The sequence below is a fragment of the Belonocnema kinseyi genome, chromosome 4 (assembly GCF_010883055.1).
Source record: "Belonocnema kinseyi isolate 2016_QV_RU_SX_M_011 chromosome 4, B_treatae_v1, whole genome shotgun sequence".
Classification (NCBI taxonomy): domain Eukaryota; kingdom Metazoa; phylum Arthropoda; class Insecta; order Hymenoptera; family Cynipidae; genus Belonocnema; species Belonocnema kinseyi.
In genome coordinates, this window is record NC_046660.1 from 35,071,053 (window position 1) to 35,092,058 (window position 21,006).

The 21,006-nt window shown below is 24.2% G+C and overlaps 1 protein-coding gene across 2 annotated transcripts in view; it reads left to right on the forward strand.

Annotated features, from left to right (window-relative positions):
* Positions 1-20,684, forward strand: part of LOC117171651 (sphingosine-1-phosphate lyase) — a 35,710-nt gene extending 15,026 nt beyond the window's left edge. For both annotated transcript variants that reach the window (XM_033359154.1, XM_033359153.1), the window contains exons 6-9: positions 6,475-6,684; positions 6,772-7,010; positions 17,818-18,085; positions 20,245-20,684. In XM_033359154.1, the coding sequence (XP_033215045.1) occupies positions 6,475-6,684; positions 6,772-7,010; positions 17,818-18,085; positions 20,245-20,367 (840 nt within the window). In that variant the 3' untranslated portion in view covers positions 20,368-20,684. The remainder of the gene's footprint in view (positions 1-6,474; positions 6,685-6,771; positions 7,011-17,817; positions 18,086-20,244) is intronic.
* Positions 20,685-21,006: the final 322 nt, after the last annotated feature.

The following is a 21,006-nucleotide window of genomic DNA, read 5'->3' on the forward strand; positions in this document are numbered from 1 at the left end:
GCAAAGTTTCCATTTTCGGAGAAGGAAAATCCGTAATTCTCTGTTTTTCGAAATTCGAATATTAACAAGTGTATCGGGCACTTCAAAATCCCATTTAATTAACATGGGGAAATTTAATATTTTGGAAAAATTGAACTCATGTTCCAGGGTTTCTCCGAAACGAGCCAAGTTTTTTTAGGGATATAAGAGGAGTGTCTACGAAATAAAACCTTACTAATAACTTTTATTTGCTACATTTTTACGTATTATTGTTATTTTTTTCATCAATTTCCTTCGTCTTTTTCATACAAATATTTACTAATGGATAATTTGAATATTTACCATGATTTTTAATCAATTTGCAATGGTTTAAAGAAATTGAAACTATTTAAACAATTATTTATTCCCAAAAAATGTAAAAAGTAATCGTATTTTCTGATTGAAATGTAATTGTTTGTCATTATTTGGAGTAGTAAATTTGTATAAAAACATTATGTAATTATTTAAACAATTAATTATTGTTTATTTTCAAAATTTCTACAAATGGATCCAGAGGAGTACTTTTTTCAAATTGGTAAACTATGCTACTTTCGGTTAAATAATTACATAATTTTGATACATTTCTGATAATGTTTATCAATTTTATATTTTTTGAAACAATTTTTATTTGCTCAAGGACTTATTTCTCGATAACTAAAACAATGAAATAAAATAGAAGACATAGAGTTAATTACGATTTCAAAAGTATTTTTGGAAAAGCAATTATTGAAACAAAATATATTTATGAAATAATGAAAAAGTGGTAAACGTGTTCTTTCTATTCACTATACAGTCAGAAAAATAGTCCTATGTGTTCTATTAAATTTCCTTTTCTAGCCATCGAAAAAAAACTGCTTAAGCAAATATAGATGGTTTAAACAAATAGAAATTTATTAAACAATAAAAGAAACGTATGAGAATTATGTAATTATTCAACAAAACGTAGCGTATGATACTAATTTAAAAAGAAAGTTGATATCTCTGGCTTAATTTTTAGAAATTTTGAAAATAGACAATAAATAATTATTTAAATAATTATATGTTTTTAGAAAAATTACTATTTCAAACAATGACAATTAATTACATTTCAATCAGAGATTACGATTATTTTTTCACAATTTTTTCGGAGTAAATAATTGTTTACATAATGTACATTTGTTTAAACAATAAAAAATTATTTAAAAAGTCATGTTAAATATTCAAATTGTCAATTAGTAAATATTTGTGTGGAAAAGACGACGAAAATTGCTAAAAAAGTAACAATAATATGTAAAAAAAAAGTAGTTTTATTTTATTTTTGTGTCATTTCCGGCACTGCGGGACGGTGGGGTGGGTTGGAAATGAAAGTTATTAGCATGGTTTTATTTCGTAGACACTCCACTTAAATGCCTAAAAAAAACTTGGCTCGTTTCCGTGAAACCCTGTAACATAAGTTCCAATTTTTCGAAAATTGTAAATTTCCCCATGTTAATTAAATGAGATTTTGTAGTGCCCGGTATTACAAAGTATTTCAAGTATTGAAAAAGATTTCAGTACGATTCCGAATGGTTTTAGAAAGATTTTAAATATGTTAGAATACCTTTACAAAGATTAAAAATATATGAAAATAGTTATAAATATTTCACATATTACATATTTCAAAAATATAAAGAAAATGTCACAATAATTTAAAACATTTCACAACAAATGAAAATATTGAAATGGTTTTGCCAAGATTGAAAATATTGGAAAAGATTCAAGAAATATTTCATGTATCGAAAACGGTTTTAAAAGCTTTGGAAGATTTTAAGTATTTTTCAATGATTTGATATATTCCAAAATATTTTCAAGATTTCAAAAGAATAATAAAATTTCATCGTCATTTCAGAAAGATTGGAAATATTTTGAAATGATTTGACAAAGGTTTTAATGGTTTAAAAAATATTTTAAAGGATTTCAAACGATTTCAGAGAATTTAAACCTTGCAAAAGATTTGAGAAAGATTTTTAAAAATTTGAAAAAAAATTTAAAAATTTGAGATTGTAAATGTTTCAGAAAAATGAAATAAATTTCACAACGAATGAAAATATTAATTATTTGGGCTCATGCAAATTATAATAAAAGAATAGCTAATGAAAGAGAGGTGTTTGGGCGAAAAATTATTTTCATGAATCTAACCTCAAAACTATTTCGAGACCAGAATAATTGATTCATTAATAAGACTTTAAATTTTAACGCTTCAAGTTTTTATTCTACGATTTTTATTGTTTTAAATCAGAAAGCATTTATAATTATCACGTTTTTAGAATTGTTATAAAATCTTAAGGTTCGACACAATATTATTTAACATGCTTTCAATTTTAATACATTTTTCAAATTTGTACACCATTTTCAAATATTGTTAATATTAACTAATTACATTACTTTAACTTTTATTTTTACGTACCCTTGACAATTTATCAATTAAGTATTTCCGAAAATAATAATATGACTGATGAGCACAAGTTCCCTTATTTTCTATTTTCACTGCCTGTCACAAGATTTAAATTTAATCAACAAGGATTTATTAACTAAAATCCCATCTATCTTCACTTTTTCTAAAAGTTTTTAAATTTTTACGTATTTAGTGTAAAAAATGAAAATTCAGAGATGAAATAATTGTTAACATTTTTTTAAATTATTTAAGATATTGAAAATTCTTGCAATGTGTACCGAGAATATGTTACTGCTAACTTCTTATTAAAATTGTATAAAAATTGGATGGATATATCAGGCAGGCTACACAGGTGAGCACAGGTGAAAGATTAAATTCTTTATAATTATTTACCAATATTGCGTTGAATTGAAATTTAAAAATCCCACCTCAAATCAGGCAGATTTTTCACTGTAAGTCGCAGAATGTCTCAGCGACACGTATTTTCCCGATTTTAAATTTGAAAAATATTCACCAAGTTACGAGTAAACTCCTTTTTTTATTTTTGTCCGAAAATTATTTATTTTATTTTTTTATTGTTTCAGATTACAATAGGATTTTTTTGTTTTTGTTTATTCGTTGTGGTCCAAATTTGGTCGTTGGATTCTTGTTTTTTTTTCTTAAACATAGTACGCATCAATTTGATTATTGGACGTTAAAACGGGATTTTTAATTTGCATTTTAATCTAATTTAAATTTCTTAAATTTTGAAGTTACGAGTATTTAAATGTTGACGTCCATTTGAAATAACACCATTTTTACGTTAGAATTCTAGGGTTTGAAATTGTCAACGTCGCGTCGACTTTTTGAAAATATAAAAATTCGATTAAAAAAAACTTTACTCATATTTTTTATTGAATTTTTTCGTTTATAATTAAGACATTCTATAAGTTTTATGCAGGTTAAACCATTTTTCTAGACAGAAGAATTTTTGCATAAAATTACATTTTCGTATTCTTCTCGGAAACAACTAAAAAGAAAATTGTAAAATAAAAGTTTGCATATCTAGAAACTTTCTATTTTGCAATATTTTTTAAGTTCCTGTTGGTATAAGGAAGGCCTCACATCAGCTTTATGCGGATTAAACAATTTTATGTGATTATAATCAGGATCTGTAAAAAATATAAATTAGAGAAATCAAAGTTGGACAAGTAAATTGTAAAAAATTGAATAAATTTTAAAAAGGCATATTAGACTTCATAGTACTTGGCGGGATTGAATATTATTGGAAAAAGGACTCTATTCGACTATTAATAAAGAATACCAATTTTTTTGCACAGCATACAATTTTTACTTGTGAATAATTTTTTTAATATTAAGAAATAATTCTCCTTTTAATATTACCACAGCATAATTTGTAAACTTTTTCACGCTTTCAAAAAGAGAAGAAAAAATTAAGTGTAATTTTATTCTATTTTATTAAATATAAATTAAAATGTAGGTGCCAAAAATAAGATTTATGTTGAAATTTTTAATTACTTACCGAGAAATAAATTCTCTGAGAATTTATGAGAATCTCAGAATTTATTTTAATTAATAGAAAATTGCATTTTTTCGTTAACTTTTCGGTTGAGAATTCAGCTATTTTTTTGAAAGTTTGTCTTTTTTATTTAAAACTTGACCTGCTTTAGCAGAGTTTAAATAATTTTTTTGATAAAAATGCAACTGTTTGGTCAAAAATTAAGCTATTATACTATTTTCTTGATAACTTAACTATTTCGTAGAAAATTTACTTTTTGTTTCAAATTTATATTTTGGTGTTGGAAAATAAACTGAAATATTTTGTGGATGAAAGTTGCACTCATATAAAAATTTGTTTTTCATTACAAATTCATCTGTTTTAGTACAAAATTGATCTTTTTTGGATAAAAATGCAACTATTTGTCAGAGAATTGAACTATTTTGTTAAAAATTAATCCTTTTTGACTTAAAAAATTCGTCTTTTTGGATTGAGAATGCAATTTTTTCCTAGAAACTTATTTTTTTGTTATAAAAATTCAATCTTTGATATTACTGAGTTAACTGGAATCTTTTTTGGATGAAAGCTCAACTTTTTTGTTATAAAAGATTCTTCTGCTTTAAGATAAACTTAATATTTTTTAATAAAATGCAACTATTTGGTAGAGAATTCAACAATTTTGATAAAAAATCATCCTTTTTGGTTCGAAATTCGTCTTTTTGGATTGAAAATTCAATTATTTTGGCAGAAAATTATTTCTTGTTAAAAAATGCATAATTTGATCCTGTAAACTCGACAAAAATCTTTTTTAACAGAAAATTAAACTGTTTTTTTTTTTTTGTTGAAAATTTATGTTTTTGACTTAAAACTTTATCTGTTATAGAAGAAATATCGTTTTTTGTATGAAAACGCAACTTTTTGGTTATAAATATAAATTAAACTGTAGGTGCCAAAAATAAGATTTCTGTGGAAATTTTTCATTATTTAAATTTTATATTAAAATATTAATTTGAGGTTTTGATGATTTCTAAATATCTGAAAAAATAATCTGGAAGATTTGAAGACACATTTTTTATTTTACAGGATTTTACCTTTTTTAAGAAAATTGCATTATTTCAGTTGATATTTAGAAATTTAAATTTTGTTAACCATTCAAAAGCAATTTAAATCCTGAGCAGATTTCATGAAAATTTTAACAAAATGTACATTTTTTAAGACTTAGGAAAAAAACTTTTTAGACATTTTAAAAGGTTTCCAGTGATAAAAAATTCTCCAGATTCCTGGGAAAACTTCTTTTAATGTTTCATTTTGTAACATTAATTTTAAGAGAATATTTGAAAAGATTTGAAGGAATTCAAAATGATTTCGACAATGTCGAGAAAGAATGTAAAAGGTTTTTAAGCAAAATGGTGCATTCCAAAAAATAATTATAAATCTCTTCAAACCTTTGATACCCTCCCTAATACCCCACTGCTTGTGAATAAATTCTTTGAAATTTAGTAAAATGTTATAAAATCCCCTGACCTTCTATAAAATCTGATATTTCCTGAAATCCTGGGAAATTTATAAAAACACTTTAGAGCTTTAAAAAAATCCGTAAATCATTTAAATCCTCGGAAATCTTATAAAATTCTATGACATTTTTTAAGTTATCTTAAAACCTAATTTTTCCTGTAAAATCGTTCTAAATCTTTCGAAATTCGATTAAATTATTTACCCTAAAATATTTCAAACTGCTTGAAATCCCTTCAAAGTATTAAACCAATTAAAAATTCTTTGGAATTTTTTTTATGATTCATTAAAATAATTAAAATAATATAAAATCCTACAAAGTACCTCACTGCTTGGAAATAAATTCTTTAAAATCCACTAAAATATGATAAGATCCTGTGAAATTCTATGATAATATTTCTTGAAATCTTGGAAAATATATTAAAATAAATCGAGAGATTAAAAATCCCTTAAAATTGTTAAGATATTCGGAAAGCTTACAAAAAAACGGGAAATCTTTTAAAATATCTAAACACCTTATAAGTATTTTAAAAACGTTTTTAATAGCTTCCTAAATTATAGAAAAATGTTTCTTCTAAAATATTTGAAATGCTTTGAAGGTCCTTCAAATTAATGAAATTAATAAAAAATTCCGTAAAATATTTCAAATTAAAAGCTATTTAAAATGCTTTAGAGGTTTCAAAAGTATACTAGAAAAAATCCCTTTAAATGATTGAAATACATTTAAAACATTTCGGAACCTTTAAAAGTGCTCTGAAATATTTCAAAATCATTCAAGACAATTCAGAAATAGATATATAGACCTGAAATGAATAGCAATTAATCCATGAGTTAATTTATTAAAAGAAAAGTTACTTATTTGATATTTGTATGGCAAAAAGTTATTATTAAGTTATTTTTTACAGTTACTTCTGTCAGAAATTTCCCTGATTTTTGTCATTTAATCTGAAAATCTTTGACTATCGGAAGCTTCGATCATATTATAAATTTTTTTTATTTCCGCGCAAACAATACCTAAAGTTGATTTTTTCAGCTCGTTGGATCCACTCCAAACTTTCCCTACGGCACCATGGACAATATCGAGGCCATATCCGAACTTGGAATTCGGTACAATATTCCAGTACATGTCGATGCATGTTTGGGAGGATTTCTGATTTGTTTTATGAGCCAAGTTGGATACGAATTGCCACCATTCGATTTTAGACTTCCGGGAGTGACAAGTATTTCTGCCGACAGTCACAAGGTCTTCAACGTTTTATTTGCCATTTAATTAAAAAATTTACAACGAATTAGAAACGGGTTTGATTATTTAATTAATTGCTATTTTCAGTACGGTTATGCCCCAAAAGGTTCGTCGATAATTCTCTATCGGGATAAGAAATATAGACACCATCAATATACAGTATCAACGGATTGGCCTGGAGGAATTTATGGATCGCCAACAGTAAATGGCTCGCGAGCAGGTGGAATTATAGCAGCTTGCTGGGCTACAATGATGTATTTTGGATCTAGTGGTTATTTAGAAGCTACTAAAAAAATTATCGACACAACGAAATATATTGAAGGAGAGTGAGTATCTTCTTAAACCAAATTTGACAAATTCAAAAATTTCAGAACTATCAGTCATTATCAGTTTCATGGACTACGTTACCAATTAAAGGAGACAGTGAAAATAGAGTTATAAACATAGATAAAGTTAGTACGTTTCCTGGTGATAAATTTGGAGAAAGTTTGCGAATTTTGCGAATTTTGCGAAAAATGCCCGTGAAACGGTACAGTTTAATAATAACTTAATAAATTTCGAAATCTTGTTCATAATTCATCATTCTCTTTTTCATGTTTTTCTCGTTTTTTCGCTAATAAATGCCAGGGTGCCCAGCGACCTTGAATAACTGGAATTCTCCTTGAATTTTTCACGAAAAACTTGAATTAATTTGTTTCTCTGATTTAAACAGTTATTTTATTGAAATTCGGAAAGTAATTTAAATCTTTTAGTCTATTATGAAAGGAACATCTCGTTTAGAAGAAATCACGAAGTAGAATGAGGAGACTCCACTCCCATGAGGGAAGGCGTCGAAAAAATAATCAGTTTTAAAATCCATAAGAACAAATTTTTCAATATTAAAAGTTTAAAAAATGGTTAAATGGACTTAAATAATTGATTATATTATTATATCTAACAGATACAAAAAGGAAACAAATGACAATTTTTACGATCTGTTAATAACAATGAAAAGAATTTTTCCCCTTCAGTTGCGATAGCGTTTTTCAAAACTTTTCTATTAAAAATAAAAAATTTCTTTTTACTTTTGAAGTGTTTTCGAATGAAAAATTGTTTTTGAAAATTTGAAATTCTACAATTTAAGCAGCTTTGACTTTGAAACATTCAATATACTTTAAAGTAGTATCAAATAAAAAATTAATTTTATTTAAAAGCGCTAATGCAATTTCAATTCTTTTGTATTTTAAGTCATCAATTTTTGAAGTTTTTAATTTGTTCTTTTTTCGTACTTATATTCTGAAATCATTTTATTTGCAAATTATCGATTTGAAAAAAAAACTCTTAAATTTTGAACGCCTTGAATTCATTTTTGACCACATATTTTTATTACTATTAGTATTTTTTAAAAATTATTTAGTATTATTAATTCTGAAAACATTTATTTGTAAACAATTATCGGCCATTGCTTGGTTTAAATAATTTAAATAGTTTAAATAAAATACTTTGTTTTTCAAGCTCTGTCCAGTTATGCCAGAAAAAAGGTTTCTCTGAGCCCTTCCAACTAGGATTTTTTTAAAGGGGTCATAAATTTCCTCTCAGTTTCCCGTCGAAAAAAGATTGGTAGATCTTGCAAAAAGGCCGAGCGATCCTGGGTCACGCTGCACCTAAGATAAAAAGAAAATTTCGAAAATATGACAAGTTCAAAATATCAAAAAGGAAATATTTTACAAATACAATTTTGAAAATTGAATAATTTAAAATTAAAATTCAGAGGAATTACAATTGTATGACTTATAATTAAGGGCGTTATAAATTGAAAAATTTCAGATTAAATTTTTTTTTTTAATGGAGAATTTTTTTAGGAAGGAGGATACAAATTGTTTACAATTCTTATTTTGGTATTAGAAAGTGAACTAGAATCTTCTTTGCATGAAAATTTAATTATTTGATTTAAGGTTTTTTTTTATTCATCTGTCTTAGGAGAAATTTCATCTTTCTTGAATAAAAATATAACTTTTCGGTTGAAAATTCAACTCTTTTTTTTAAGGTTTGTCTTTTTGATTTAAAAATTCACCTGCTTTAGTAGAAATTGCACCTTTCTTGGATCTTTTTTTGATAAAAATGCAACTATTTGGTAGATAGTTCAACAATTTTGTTAAAAGGTCATCCTTTTTGTTTAAAAAGTCGTCTTTTTGGATTGAGAATTCAATCATTCTTCTTTGCTTGATACTCAAGCAAAGAAGAATGATATTTAACCAAAAGTTAAATATTCATTTTAAAAAATTAAATTTCTGCTATCATTTTGTTAAGAAATCTCGTTTTTGTTAAAGATTTATATTTTAAGTTGAAAATTCATCTTTTTGTTTAAAAGTTTAATTATTTTGTTGAAGATTAATCTTTTTTAATTGAAAATTCAACTACTTGGGTAGAAGGTAAACTACAGTGTTAACAATTAATTTTTTTGATTGAAAGCTTATGTCTGGTTAAAAAATTAACTGTTTAGTGGAAAATACAATTTTTTTTTATACAATTAATTTTTAACAGAAAATGTAACTTCCTATTTTTTTATGATTGATATTTTTCAGTTTAAAATTTGCCTTTTCTGAAGAAAAAAACATTTTTTAGTTTGAAATTTCATTTTTGTTGGGTAAAAATGCATTAGTTTCGTGGGAAATTAATTTTTTGCTGAAATCATATTTTTTGTTTAAAAATACAATTTTTGTAGACAAAATTCGCCTTTTGGCTTAAGGAATTTGCAATTTAGATAAACCTTTTTTCTTGAGTGAAAAATCTTTATTTGTTGAAAATTCGTTTTTTGGTTTTAAAACTTCTCTTTTTTTGGTATAAATTTCTTTTTTTTTTAAATTGAAATATAAACTATGACGCGTTTTTGTTAGAAATGTATTTTTTTAGGTTAAATATGCAACTACTATGTTAAAAATCCAATTATTTTGTTAAAAAGTCATCTTTTATAGTAGAAAAGACATTTTTTTGTGTGGATTCATGAGATAAATTTGAAAATTTTAAATTTGTGTATAAAATACTTTTTTTATTCCGGTTATAAAATATTCTATGCTAAAAGTATTACAAGATTAAAATACTGGAATTTTAATTTTAATGATTTGAAATGAAAAATTAGTCAAGGAAAAAGCAAAGAATTTTGAAAAAGTTCTAGGTTTCGCATTTTTCCATAAGAGGCGCTACGACTGATGCATACTAACTAAATCCGAATTTACGCGCCCAAGTTTTCCGGGAGTGCGGGGTTTCCTTATACTACTTTGAGGAAAAAATCTTGCAAACTAGAGTTCTTAAATTCCCAAGAATTTAAATTCATGTTATATAACCGAGAATATGACAGAATTTAGGAGATTTTAAGGGCATGCGACACAGTGGGATTCCTACATTACCAACCTCTTTTTTCCATTGAACAAAATATTTTGTGAACCATAGAACTTTTTTGGTAAATGAAATATCGAACTCAAAATTTGAGGAGAGCATAAGAAGACATTATTCTACGTTTATGTACTGCATTTGAATCGGAATTAAAAAAAAAAAAATTATTTCTGAAATTTTTTGCCAAATTTCGATTCAAATGCAGTACATAAACGTAGGATAATGTCTTCTAATGCTCTCCTGAGATTTTGAGTTCGATATTTGATTTACAAAAAAAGTTCTATGGTTCAAAAAAAAATTTTGTTCAATAGAAAAAAGAGGTTGGTAATGTAGGAATTCCACTGTGTCGCATGCCCTTAAAGGAATTTAAGAAAATTTATTAATTTTATCAATTGTTTTTATTGTTCAGGTTATATCAGCAGTTGAATATAACTTATTTGCTAGCTCAGACATATTCAGGAATTTAAAATATGCAAAATAGTAGCTCATTAATTATTTAACACTGTTAGACTGAAACTCTGACCGCAAAATTCAATAGCCTCACATTATTTAATAAATACCACAAACACGAAGTAGTATAAGGAGACCCTACTGCCGGAAAACTTGGACGCGTGAACTCGGATTTAGTTAGCTTGCACCGCTCGTAGCGCCTCTTGCGGAGAAATGCGAAACCGAAAACATTCTGAGAATTCTCTCATTTTTCCTTGACTAATTTTTCATGTCAAATCTTTAATATTCAAATACCAGCATTTTAATCTTGTTATATTTTTAATAGAGCATATTTTATAAACGGAATAAAACAGTATTTCATATACAAATTTACAACTTAAATCATTTTAAAAGTTGTTTAAAAGTTTAAAAACATTTAAAAATAATTTTTAATTTGAAATGATTTCAAAATTTTTTAAATAAAGTGTAGATTTTGTAATGTTTTTAAATAAAATAAATAAAACTATAAAAGATAAATTTTTAACAAAATACTAGAATTTTTAACATAATAGTTGGATATTCAACCTAAAAAGACAAATTCCCAACGAAAAAGTGTCATAGTTACAAAAAGAATTTTAAAACCAAAAAGACGAATTTCTAACAAATAAAGATTTTTCATCAAAAAAATAAATCAAAGTTTAATATAAATTATTGAAACTTCAAGCCAAAAGAACAATTTTCTTTACAAAAATTGAATTTTTAAACAAAAAATATAACTTAAAATTGAAAAAAAATGAAAATACAAACTAAATAATTATTAGCACCAAAAAGGCGAATTTTCAACTGAAAAAGATTAATCTTAAAAAATGGAAAAGTTATATTTTCTTCTAAGAAATTAATTCTAAGCCAAAAAAGTATTTTCCACTAAACAGTTAAATTTCCAACCAGACATAAGCCTTAAATAAAGAAAATAAGTTGTTAACCATGTAGTTTAACTTTTACCTAAGTAATTGGATTTTCAATTAAAAAAGATTAATTTTCAACAAAAGAGATGAATTTTCAACTTAAAATATAAATTTTGAACAAAAAAGTGATTTATTAACAAAGTGATTCAACCAAATCTTTGAAACACATTTTTTAAATACTCTAGCAAAGAAAATACTGATTTTTAACCAGAAAGTTTCATTTTCATTTAAAAAAATGAAATTTCTTCTATAATAGATCAAGTTTTGAATCAAAAAGATAAATTTAAAAAAAAAAGTTGAATTTTTTGTTGAAAAAGATTTAAGTCGAGTTTTCTAGATAAAAATATGAATTTTTAAACAAGAAATAATTTTCGACGAAAAAAATTGAATTTTCAATCTAAAAAAGGCGAATATTTAGCCCAAAAAGGATGACTTTTTAACAAAATAGTTGAATTCTCTACCAGATAGTTGCATTTCTTTCCAAACAAAATACTAAATTTTGTATTGAAACAGATGAATTTGTAATATGAATGTCAAATTATTTTATAACTGGAACTTTCATCCAGAAAATATTTTAGTTCATTTTTTAACACCAAAATATACATTTTCAACAAAAAAAAACAACATTTTTGAAGAAATAGTGAAATTTTAAAGAAAATAGTATAATTTTAAACCAAAAAGTATGATTTTTTAACAAAAAATTTTAATTTCCAACGAAACAGTTGCATTTGTATACAAAAAGATGACATTTTTCTTCAAACAGGTGGATTTTTAATCAAATGAAAAGAAAAAAGAATTTTAAAAAGATAGTTGAATTTTCATCCAGAAAATATTTCATTTCTTTTTTCAACACCTAAATATTATATTTAAACAGTAGAATTCTTAACAAAAAATTATGACATTTTAACAAGCTTTCTGAATTTTCAACCAAACAGTTGCATTTTTATCTAAGAAAGATGTAATTTTTGCTAACCAGGTGAATTTTAAAATAAAAGAAGAAAAGCTTTCAAAAAAAGATTTGAATTTTAAACCGAAAATTTGCATTTTTATTCAAGAAAGATTAAATTTCTCCGAAAACAGATGAATTAAATACAAAAAAAAAACTTTTAAGAAATAGTTAAATATTAATTCAACGAAAAATCCAGTTCACTTTTCAACATCAAAATAAGAATTGTAAACAATTTATAAACAAAATTGATGTTACAAATTTAAAATTTTCAAATGTATTAATTTATTGTAAAAAAAAAGTTTTGTCTACTTTAAAAGATAACTCTTTAACAAATTGCCAACGAAAAATTGTCATAGTTTATATTTTAATAAAAAAAGAATTAAATTTATACAATAAAATAAAAGAATTTTAAATCGAAAAAGATCTTAAAGCAGAAGAATTTTTTGTTACAAAAAAAGTTGAGTTTTCATCCAAAAAAGATTCCAGTTAACCCAATAACATCAAAAATTGAATTTTTATAACAAAATAATAAGTTTCTACGGAAAAAATTTAATTCTCAATTCACAGAGATGATTTTTTTTAACCAAAAAGGATGAATTTTTAACAAAATTTTGTACTAAAACAGATGAATTTGTAATAAAAAACAGATTTTTTTTTATAAGTGGAACTTTCATCCAGAAAATACTTCAGTTAATTTTTCAACATCAAAATATAAATTTTAAACAAAAAGTACATTTTCCACGAAATAGTTAAGTTTTCAAGAAAATAGTATAATAGCTTAACTTTTAACCAAACAGTTGTATTTTTATCAAAAAAAAGATTTAATTTCTGCCAAAGCAGGTAAAATTTTAAATAAAAGAGATCAACTTTCAAAAAAATAGTTGCATTTTCAACCGAAAAGTTTTTCGTAGACTGCCAATTATTTTATAGGTTGCAATGGACGGACGTTAATATTTTAAAATTTTAAAAGATTTAAAAAGGTTTGAAAAGATTTCAAAGATTTAAAAATATTTAAAAGGATTTTGAAATTTTTACAAAGATTTCACGGATTTCAGAGATTTAAAAAAGGTGCGTACAACAGATTTCAAATATTTCACAACGATTACACAAAGCTTTTGAAACTTTCAAAAGACTTCAAAGATTTTAAATGAATACGAAAGATTTCATTAAAATTTCATAAAGATTTTAAAAAAAGACTAGAATTTCAAAGATTTCACACAAGGGTACAGTAAACCAGTTTTCAAAGATTAAAAAAAATTTCAAAGGTTTTAAACAATTACAAACATTTCAATGATTGCCAACCAATACGAAAGATTGTACAAATATTTGAAATATTTTAATAAATTTGAGAATATTTCAAAGATTTCAATGATTTCAAACGAATGCAAAAGATTTCACAAAGCAAGATTAAAGAAAGCCTTCACAAGCATTTCAAAGATTTCATAAGAATTTAAAGAAATTTTTTTACATGTCACAAAGATTTCAAGGATTTCAAATATTTCCCAGAAATTTCAAAAAGATTTTAAGTATTTCAAGAGATTTAAACGAATGCATAAATATCTCAAAAGATTAAAAAATTTCAAGGATTTCAAAGACGACTTATGTTCGCAAAAAATTAAGAATTAGTTTGGCCAACAAAAAAATAAAATGGCTCATTTTTTACATCTATAATGGGAACGCAGTGTAGTTATAATAACTGTTTGATACCAAAAAAATGTTCTGTTGCGAGAAAATCAAAATTTAGTGTGACGGAATCGCATTATTATTATTAACTACATATTTTTGACTGAAAAGTCTACTAGTATATTTTTATCTAAGAATTCATCTAGTTTGTTTAAAAATTAGGCGATTTGGTTAAAAACTCAACTACTTTATTTAAAATTCAAACAATTTAGAAAAGAAAATTGTTCGTTGTTGAAGATTCATCATTTTAGTTGAAAATTCATATTTTCGGATCGAAAATTCAACGATTTTGTAGAAAATTCTTATTTTTAGCTTGAAGACTACAATTTGGAATAAAATCAAACTAATTGATTGAAAATTAACTTTTTTGTTGAAACTTTATATTTTTGTAGTAAATTAAACTATCTTTTTGAAATTTAACTATTTCGTAGAAAATTAATTTGTTTGATGAAAAACCATGTTTTTGGTTTGAAAATTAAACTTTAAAAATTCATCTTTTTTGGTTGAAAATTCAACTATTTGGTTGAAGGTTGGACTATTTTAATGAAAATTCTTTTTTGTTGTTATTAAAACCTAACCTTTTTCTTTTATAATTTATACTTTAGAAAATTCTTTTATTTTGTTTGGGAAATTACTCTTTGTCGGAAATTCACCTATTTTGCTAAAATTTAGTTGTTTTTTTTCGTTTAAATAAACTGGTTCAAAATTCGTCTTTTGTAGCATAAAATTCTACTTACTTATTTAAGAATGAACTTTTATATTGAAAATTAGACTATCTTCTCGGTCGAAATTTCAACTGTTTTGTTAAAATTTCGCCCATTTGGATTAGAATTCATCTTTAACGGTAAAAAATATTATTTTTCTTGGTTCAAAGTTAACTTTTTTGTTTAAAATTCAGCCATTTTCGAAAAAATTCGTCTTTTTGACTTGATAATTTTACTATTTGTTTAAAAGTTTTACGATTTTCCTGAAAATTTGTCTCTTTTGCTTGAGTTTTGAACTATTGGATAGTTAATGCAACTGTTTCGTTTAAAATTAATTTTTTATGTTCGTCTTTTTGGTTTGAATATTCATGACTTTTTTCAAGTAGGTCTTAGAAATATAAATCATTTTATATTAAATCCATTATGGTATCTACATTATTTTTTAAAAGAATTTATTCCCCTATTATTCCCCTCTTTGCGTGAAAAATCACCTAATTTTCCCTCTATTGAGAGAATTTTGAGCTACGTTACTTTTCGCGGGTGTAAAAAATAACCCAAAATAGATAACGTACCTTATGGACGGCCCTCTATTCCCATCTTTACATTACTTGAACATTTTTAATATATTAAATTTGAAATTTTCCAAATTATATCGGCAAATCATAAAAACTAGGATTATCGATTAAATTATTGTAAATATTATACAATATTATACACGTGAACTTATTTTTGTTTCAAAACCTTGAACGGTGATAGATTTTAAAAATACCAAACAAAATAATTTTGTTTAACTTTTGATTTTACATTAAAAAATTGGTATTTTAAAACACAAATTATAATTATAATAATAATTATATAATAATATATAATAATAATTATAATTATAAAACACAAAAATAATTTGAACAAGATCTAATATCATTTGACAATGTTGTATTATTTTAGTGTGTTACGTCAGACATTGCTATTTTTTATTTTGTTTAAAATTATATTTCAAAGAAGATTTACATTCATAAACAATTTGAAGTTATGTTAGCGTTTAACACGAAAAATTGTTGTTTTAAAGCAAAAATCATTATAATTTGAACAAGATTTAGAATCTTCGAACAATTTTTCATTATTTTCTTGATTTTCAATCTTTAAACAATTCAGTTATTTTAAAGAAAAACTCTTCGACTTCGAAAAAGATTATATTTTAGTATTTCGCGTTTTTCTATTTTTAAACCAAGTATAAATAGATTTAAATACGATGATTTTTGTTTAAAATAATACAATTTATAAGTCTGAGTAATTTAAAATTTTTTTAGTATTTTTCTTAGAAAATCATTAGATTTCAAAAAAGATTCATAATTTTTTAACAATTTTAAGTAACATTAGAATTTTAAATCTAAAATTGGTATTTTCAGATAAAAATTATAATCCAAATAAAAACTAGACTTTCCAAAATTTTGGATTATTTTAGTTTTTTTCTTCGGAAATTCTTATATTGAATAAAAAATATACTTAGTCTCAAAGAAGATTTACAATTATTAAAAGAAATTATTTTAAATAACAAGCATTACATTTCACAGCAGTTTTTGTGTTTGTTAGCGTTTTATACGGGTTATGTTAAAGTTTTTGCCGGGGAAGGTGATTTAAAAAAAATGTTAGGTTTAACAGATGATTTACCATCTTAAACAATTTCTTGTCATGTCAGTGACAAATCGCTATTATTAATGAAAATTAATTATATTTCAAAGAATATTTACAATATTTGAACAAGAATAGGTTGTGCTAGTATTTTGCATTGAAAACAGTATTTTTTAAACAAAAAATTTAATGGTTTAATTGTCTGTATGTTGTACAAAAATATTATGTATATTAATTCTGAAGTTAAGATGTAAATTTTGATTAATTATCAAAAATATTGTCCTTGATTTTCTATTATGTTAAAAAATTCTGATAATTCTCAAATTACAATTACAATTAATCACTTTTAAAGGTTTCAATATTAATATTTAATCTATTAAGACTATTGGTAGCAAATTGTACCGTTTTAAACAATTGAAATTCCAAAGAAGGCGGTTTTTAATACAAGACATATTTAATTTTTCAATTTAAGAATTGTTTTAAATTCTGAGTAAAATTATAAAAATGTTAGCATCCTAAATTAAAAATTATTCAACTATAAAGGATTTCAAATGAAAGTGGCAAAATGACGTTAAAATTCACATATTTTAAAATTGAAATTTGTTACCGCGTGGAAATGAATTTGGAGAATGTTAGAGGATTTAATTTTAAAATGTTGAAAATTTAATTTCTTTTTAAACATTAAAGGTTTTAAACTTTAAATTATTTAATTAATGAGCTTTGCAATTTTAATCTGACCCATTTTTATTACTTGAGTTTCGAATGATTAAATTTGAAAAAATTGATAAATCTATAGAAGGGTTAAAAAACACTATTGTTGAATTTCAAACACTAAACATTTGGAAAAAAATATCTAATTTATGACGTTTTGAGCTAAAATGATTGAAATCTGAATGTAATTAATACACCATTCTTGAACTATTAAGCGCTTCGTTTTTAAAATATATACTTCTAAACAAAATTAAATTTTATTTATAGCAATTTTTTATATGTTTCGAACTCAAAATATTAAATTTGAAAATCCTTTTAACTTGAACCATATTCTGTGCAGGAGACTAACAATTTAAAAAAGTGAACAAAATTAAAAAGCAACTCACTATCCGACTTGAAAATAATGTCTAAAAATGATATATATTCAAATTTTTAACGTTTTGAACTAAAAAATAAAAAAATATACGATTTGAGAAATTAAAATGGTCAAAATAAGCCTTCAAACTGAAATAATTTTACAATCTAAAAAATAAATCAACCCGAAAAATAAATTCACGCTTATTTTCTGGCTCTCTCCCGGTCTCAAAAAACTGCAATTTTGAATAAAATTTAATTTTTACAACGGAAAAAGATGTCAAGAGGTGACAATTTAAAAAATCTGTGACAAAATTTGTTCAAATTCAATTTCTAGGTTAAGGAAGATGAACGGAATTTTCATTTTCGGAACTCCCGTCTCGTCAGTAGTTGCCCTCGGCTCTGAAGATTTTCACATTTTTCGACTAGCAGAAGCGCTAGTGGCTAAAGGATGGAATTTAAATTCTCTTCAATTTCCAAGTGGAATTCACCTGTGTGTTACGCACGTTCACACAGAACCCGGAGTTGCCGATCAGTTTTTGAACGATGTTAGAACGGAACTCGAAATTATTATGAAAGATCCGAAACTTCCTGTAGAAGGAAAGGTAAGAATTTATATTTAATTGTTTTAAATGATTTTTTAGTTTGAAAAATAAATATTATGAAAAAGTGAAAAATATTTAAATATATTTAAATATATGAAATAAATATATAATAAATATATGAACTGATTTTTTCTGTTGACAAATTAATTTTGAGAGAAAATGAAAAAAGATTTACAAAACTATCAAAAAAGAATTTTAAAGATTTTAGAGTAATTTTTTTAATTTTGAACGAGTTTGAAAAAAATGTAGGAGAAATATGAATAATTTTGAAAAATATTTACAACAAATAGACAAAATTTCAAAAATAATTTACAATCAAAAAAGATTTTTTTTAAATTGTAAACAAAATGTAGATTATTAAAGATATCGAACACAAAATTAGAAGCTTTTTAAGGATTTTTAAATTCTTTAAAATAATGAAACAAGTTTGTGAGATGCCTAGACAAATTTTGGATGGTTTTTTAATAGAATATTTAAAAAGTTACAAATGATTACTACAATTATCGAAAAAGAATCTTGGAAGATTAAAAGAAGATGAAAAAAATCAAAATAATCTTAAATTTGAAAATATTAAACAAAATTGCAACAAAATATAGATTTTTAAAGATTTCTAAATGAAATGATTAAGCTACATAACGTGCTTGAAAGGTTTTCAAATATTAAGAATAAAAGTAAGATTAAAGAGAAAGTCTAAAATTGTTTTTTAGTTTGTATAATTAATTTTAGAAGAATATTTTTAAAAATTTCAAAATATTTTCCAAATTGTCTAAAACAGGTCTCAAATATTCTAAGACAATTTTTAAAAGTTTGAAAAGATTTGTGCAGATTTAAAACAAAAATTCAGAAGCCTTTTAAAATTTGAAAGGTTTTAAGAGGATCAAAATATTTCTTAAGATTCATCGGAAAACATAAAATGATATTTATTTTTAAAAAATTATTTTAACAGAATATTTAAAAAGATTTTAAAACATTTAAAAAGATTTCCAAAGTTATTAAAAAATAATATGTGATATTTTAAGGTAATGTTTATAATTTCAAACTATTAAAAAAAATTTTTTATGATTTTTTATTTTAGGAGAAGTTTCTTTGAATTATAAAGATTAAAAAACAATTGAATAATTTTAAAAGCTGTTTAAAAGTTTAAAAACATTCAAAAATAATTTTTAATTTGAAATGATTACAAAAATTTTTAAATAAAGTGTAGATTGTGTAATGTTTTGAAATAAAATATTTATACTTTTGATGAATCTTAAAACGATTCCTGGGAAATTTATAAAACGTTTTTTTAATTTAAAAAATTAATTTCTAAGTAAAAATTGAAAAGATTTCAAAATTTGTCCAAAAATGAGAAGACTGAAAAATTCCGAAAAATACCATTCTTGACCGTGTAAAATTCCCTAAAAATAAAATATTAGAAATGGAAAATTCTGGAAATTATAATATTGCTGGAAACTTAAATTTCCGAAATAATCAAATTCCTGACCTTTTTTAAAATGACTAAATTAAAAAGTTGCCAAATCTAAACAATTGAAAAATTGTTTAAATAATAAGTGAATAATAAAATCAAAAATAATTCATCAAATAAAAGTACTTTAGTTTATTGTATTATTAATCAATTTTGTAACTGTTTAGTTTTAAGAATTTCATAATTAGTGAATTTTTCCATTTTTTTAATTCGAAAGTTTATTCCAAATTGTAGGAATGATTCAGGTCACTTTAACATACATATTCAGGAATTTTAGAATTTTTGAATAGATTAAAAATATTTAAAAACTTCGAAATATTTCGAAAAGTCTATCAAATATTTTTCCTCATTTATTGCAAACATCTAAGAGGCCTGAATATCTTTTAAACTGACTCGAATTTTACTAAAAATTTGATAAAATCCTCTGAAAGCACGAGATCTTTTTCAAAATCTTCTAGATTCGTTTTCAACATATCTAAAACCTTCAAATATCTTTTTTAATTTCTCAAGAATTTTAGAAAAATTATATTTATATCACCTTAAAAACAAACTGATAGTGCTTTCTAAAAATCTAATTTAAGCTTGAATGTAAGTGTTTGAAAAAAGTTAATAAATAAATATTTACTTTCAATTTTACATTGAAATTAAATTAATTTTTTTAAAATGTCCAAGCCTTGCTATTCATATTTTTCAGCTGGCTATGTACGGAATGAGTCAGGGAATCGCAGACAGAAGTGTGGTTGGAGAAATCACGAGGTCTTTTCTTGATGCGATGTACTACACTCCAAAACTAAAATTAGCATCGATCAAGAAATGAAGCATAATCATTCAGGTTCCAGAATTCAAATAATGAGAAACATTCTTTTGTCTGTCAAGGCAAAAAGATAAAAAAAAACAACGGCAAATCTCTGTAAACGAATTTCTTCGTACAACTGATAAGTACTTTAAAAAACAGGGATTTTTATTTTTGCTATAAATGTTGTAAATGGTTATTTACTAGTTTAATTTTTAATTGAGTGGAATGTTGAAAACTCGAGGTAAATGAAACATCGAGGAAAAATACTTATAATGCAGTATTTTCTATGCATTTGTTGAACTTGTATATTAGTATGTTCAAATAAAGATTTTTTTCTACTTGGAATGTTAAAAAATAACTATCTTTGCAGTTTTTCTACAGAGGGTAATTTACATTTTTGAATGGGGTTATCTATTTGAAGAATATTAATATGGCTTCCGCTGGTATGACCGTTATTTTATCGATTATGTAAGTTATGGGGACGAATGCCTATACGAGTCATAGAGAATTGAACCCGTCTTCTGGATTCTCTTGAAAGTGGAACACACGTCTAAATACTAATTTCAAAATTCTTAAAGAGTCGATAAATATTTTCATTCTTGTCTTTAGAAGTATCTTAAGAATATTTTAGCCAGAACAAATTTTTAATGGACAGCAAAC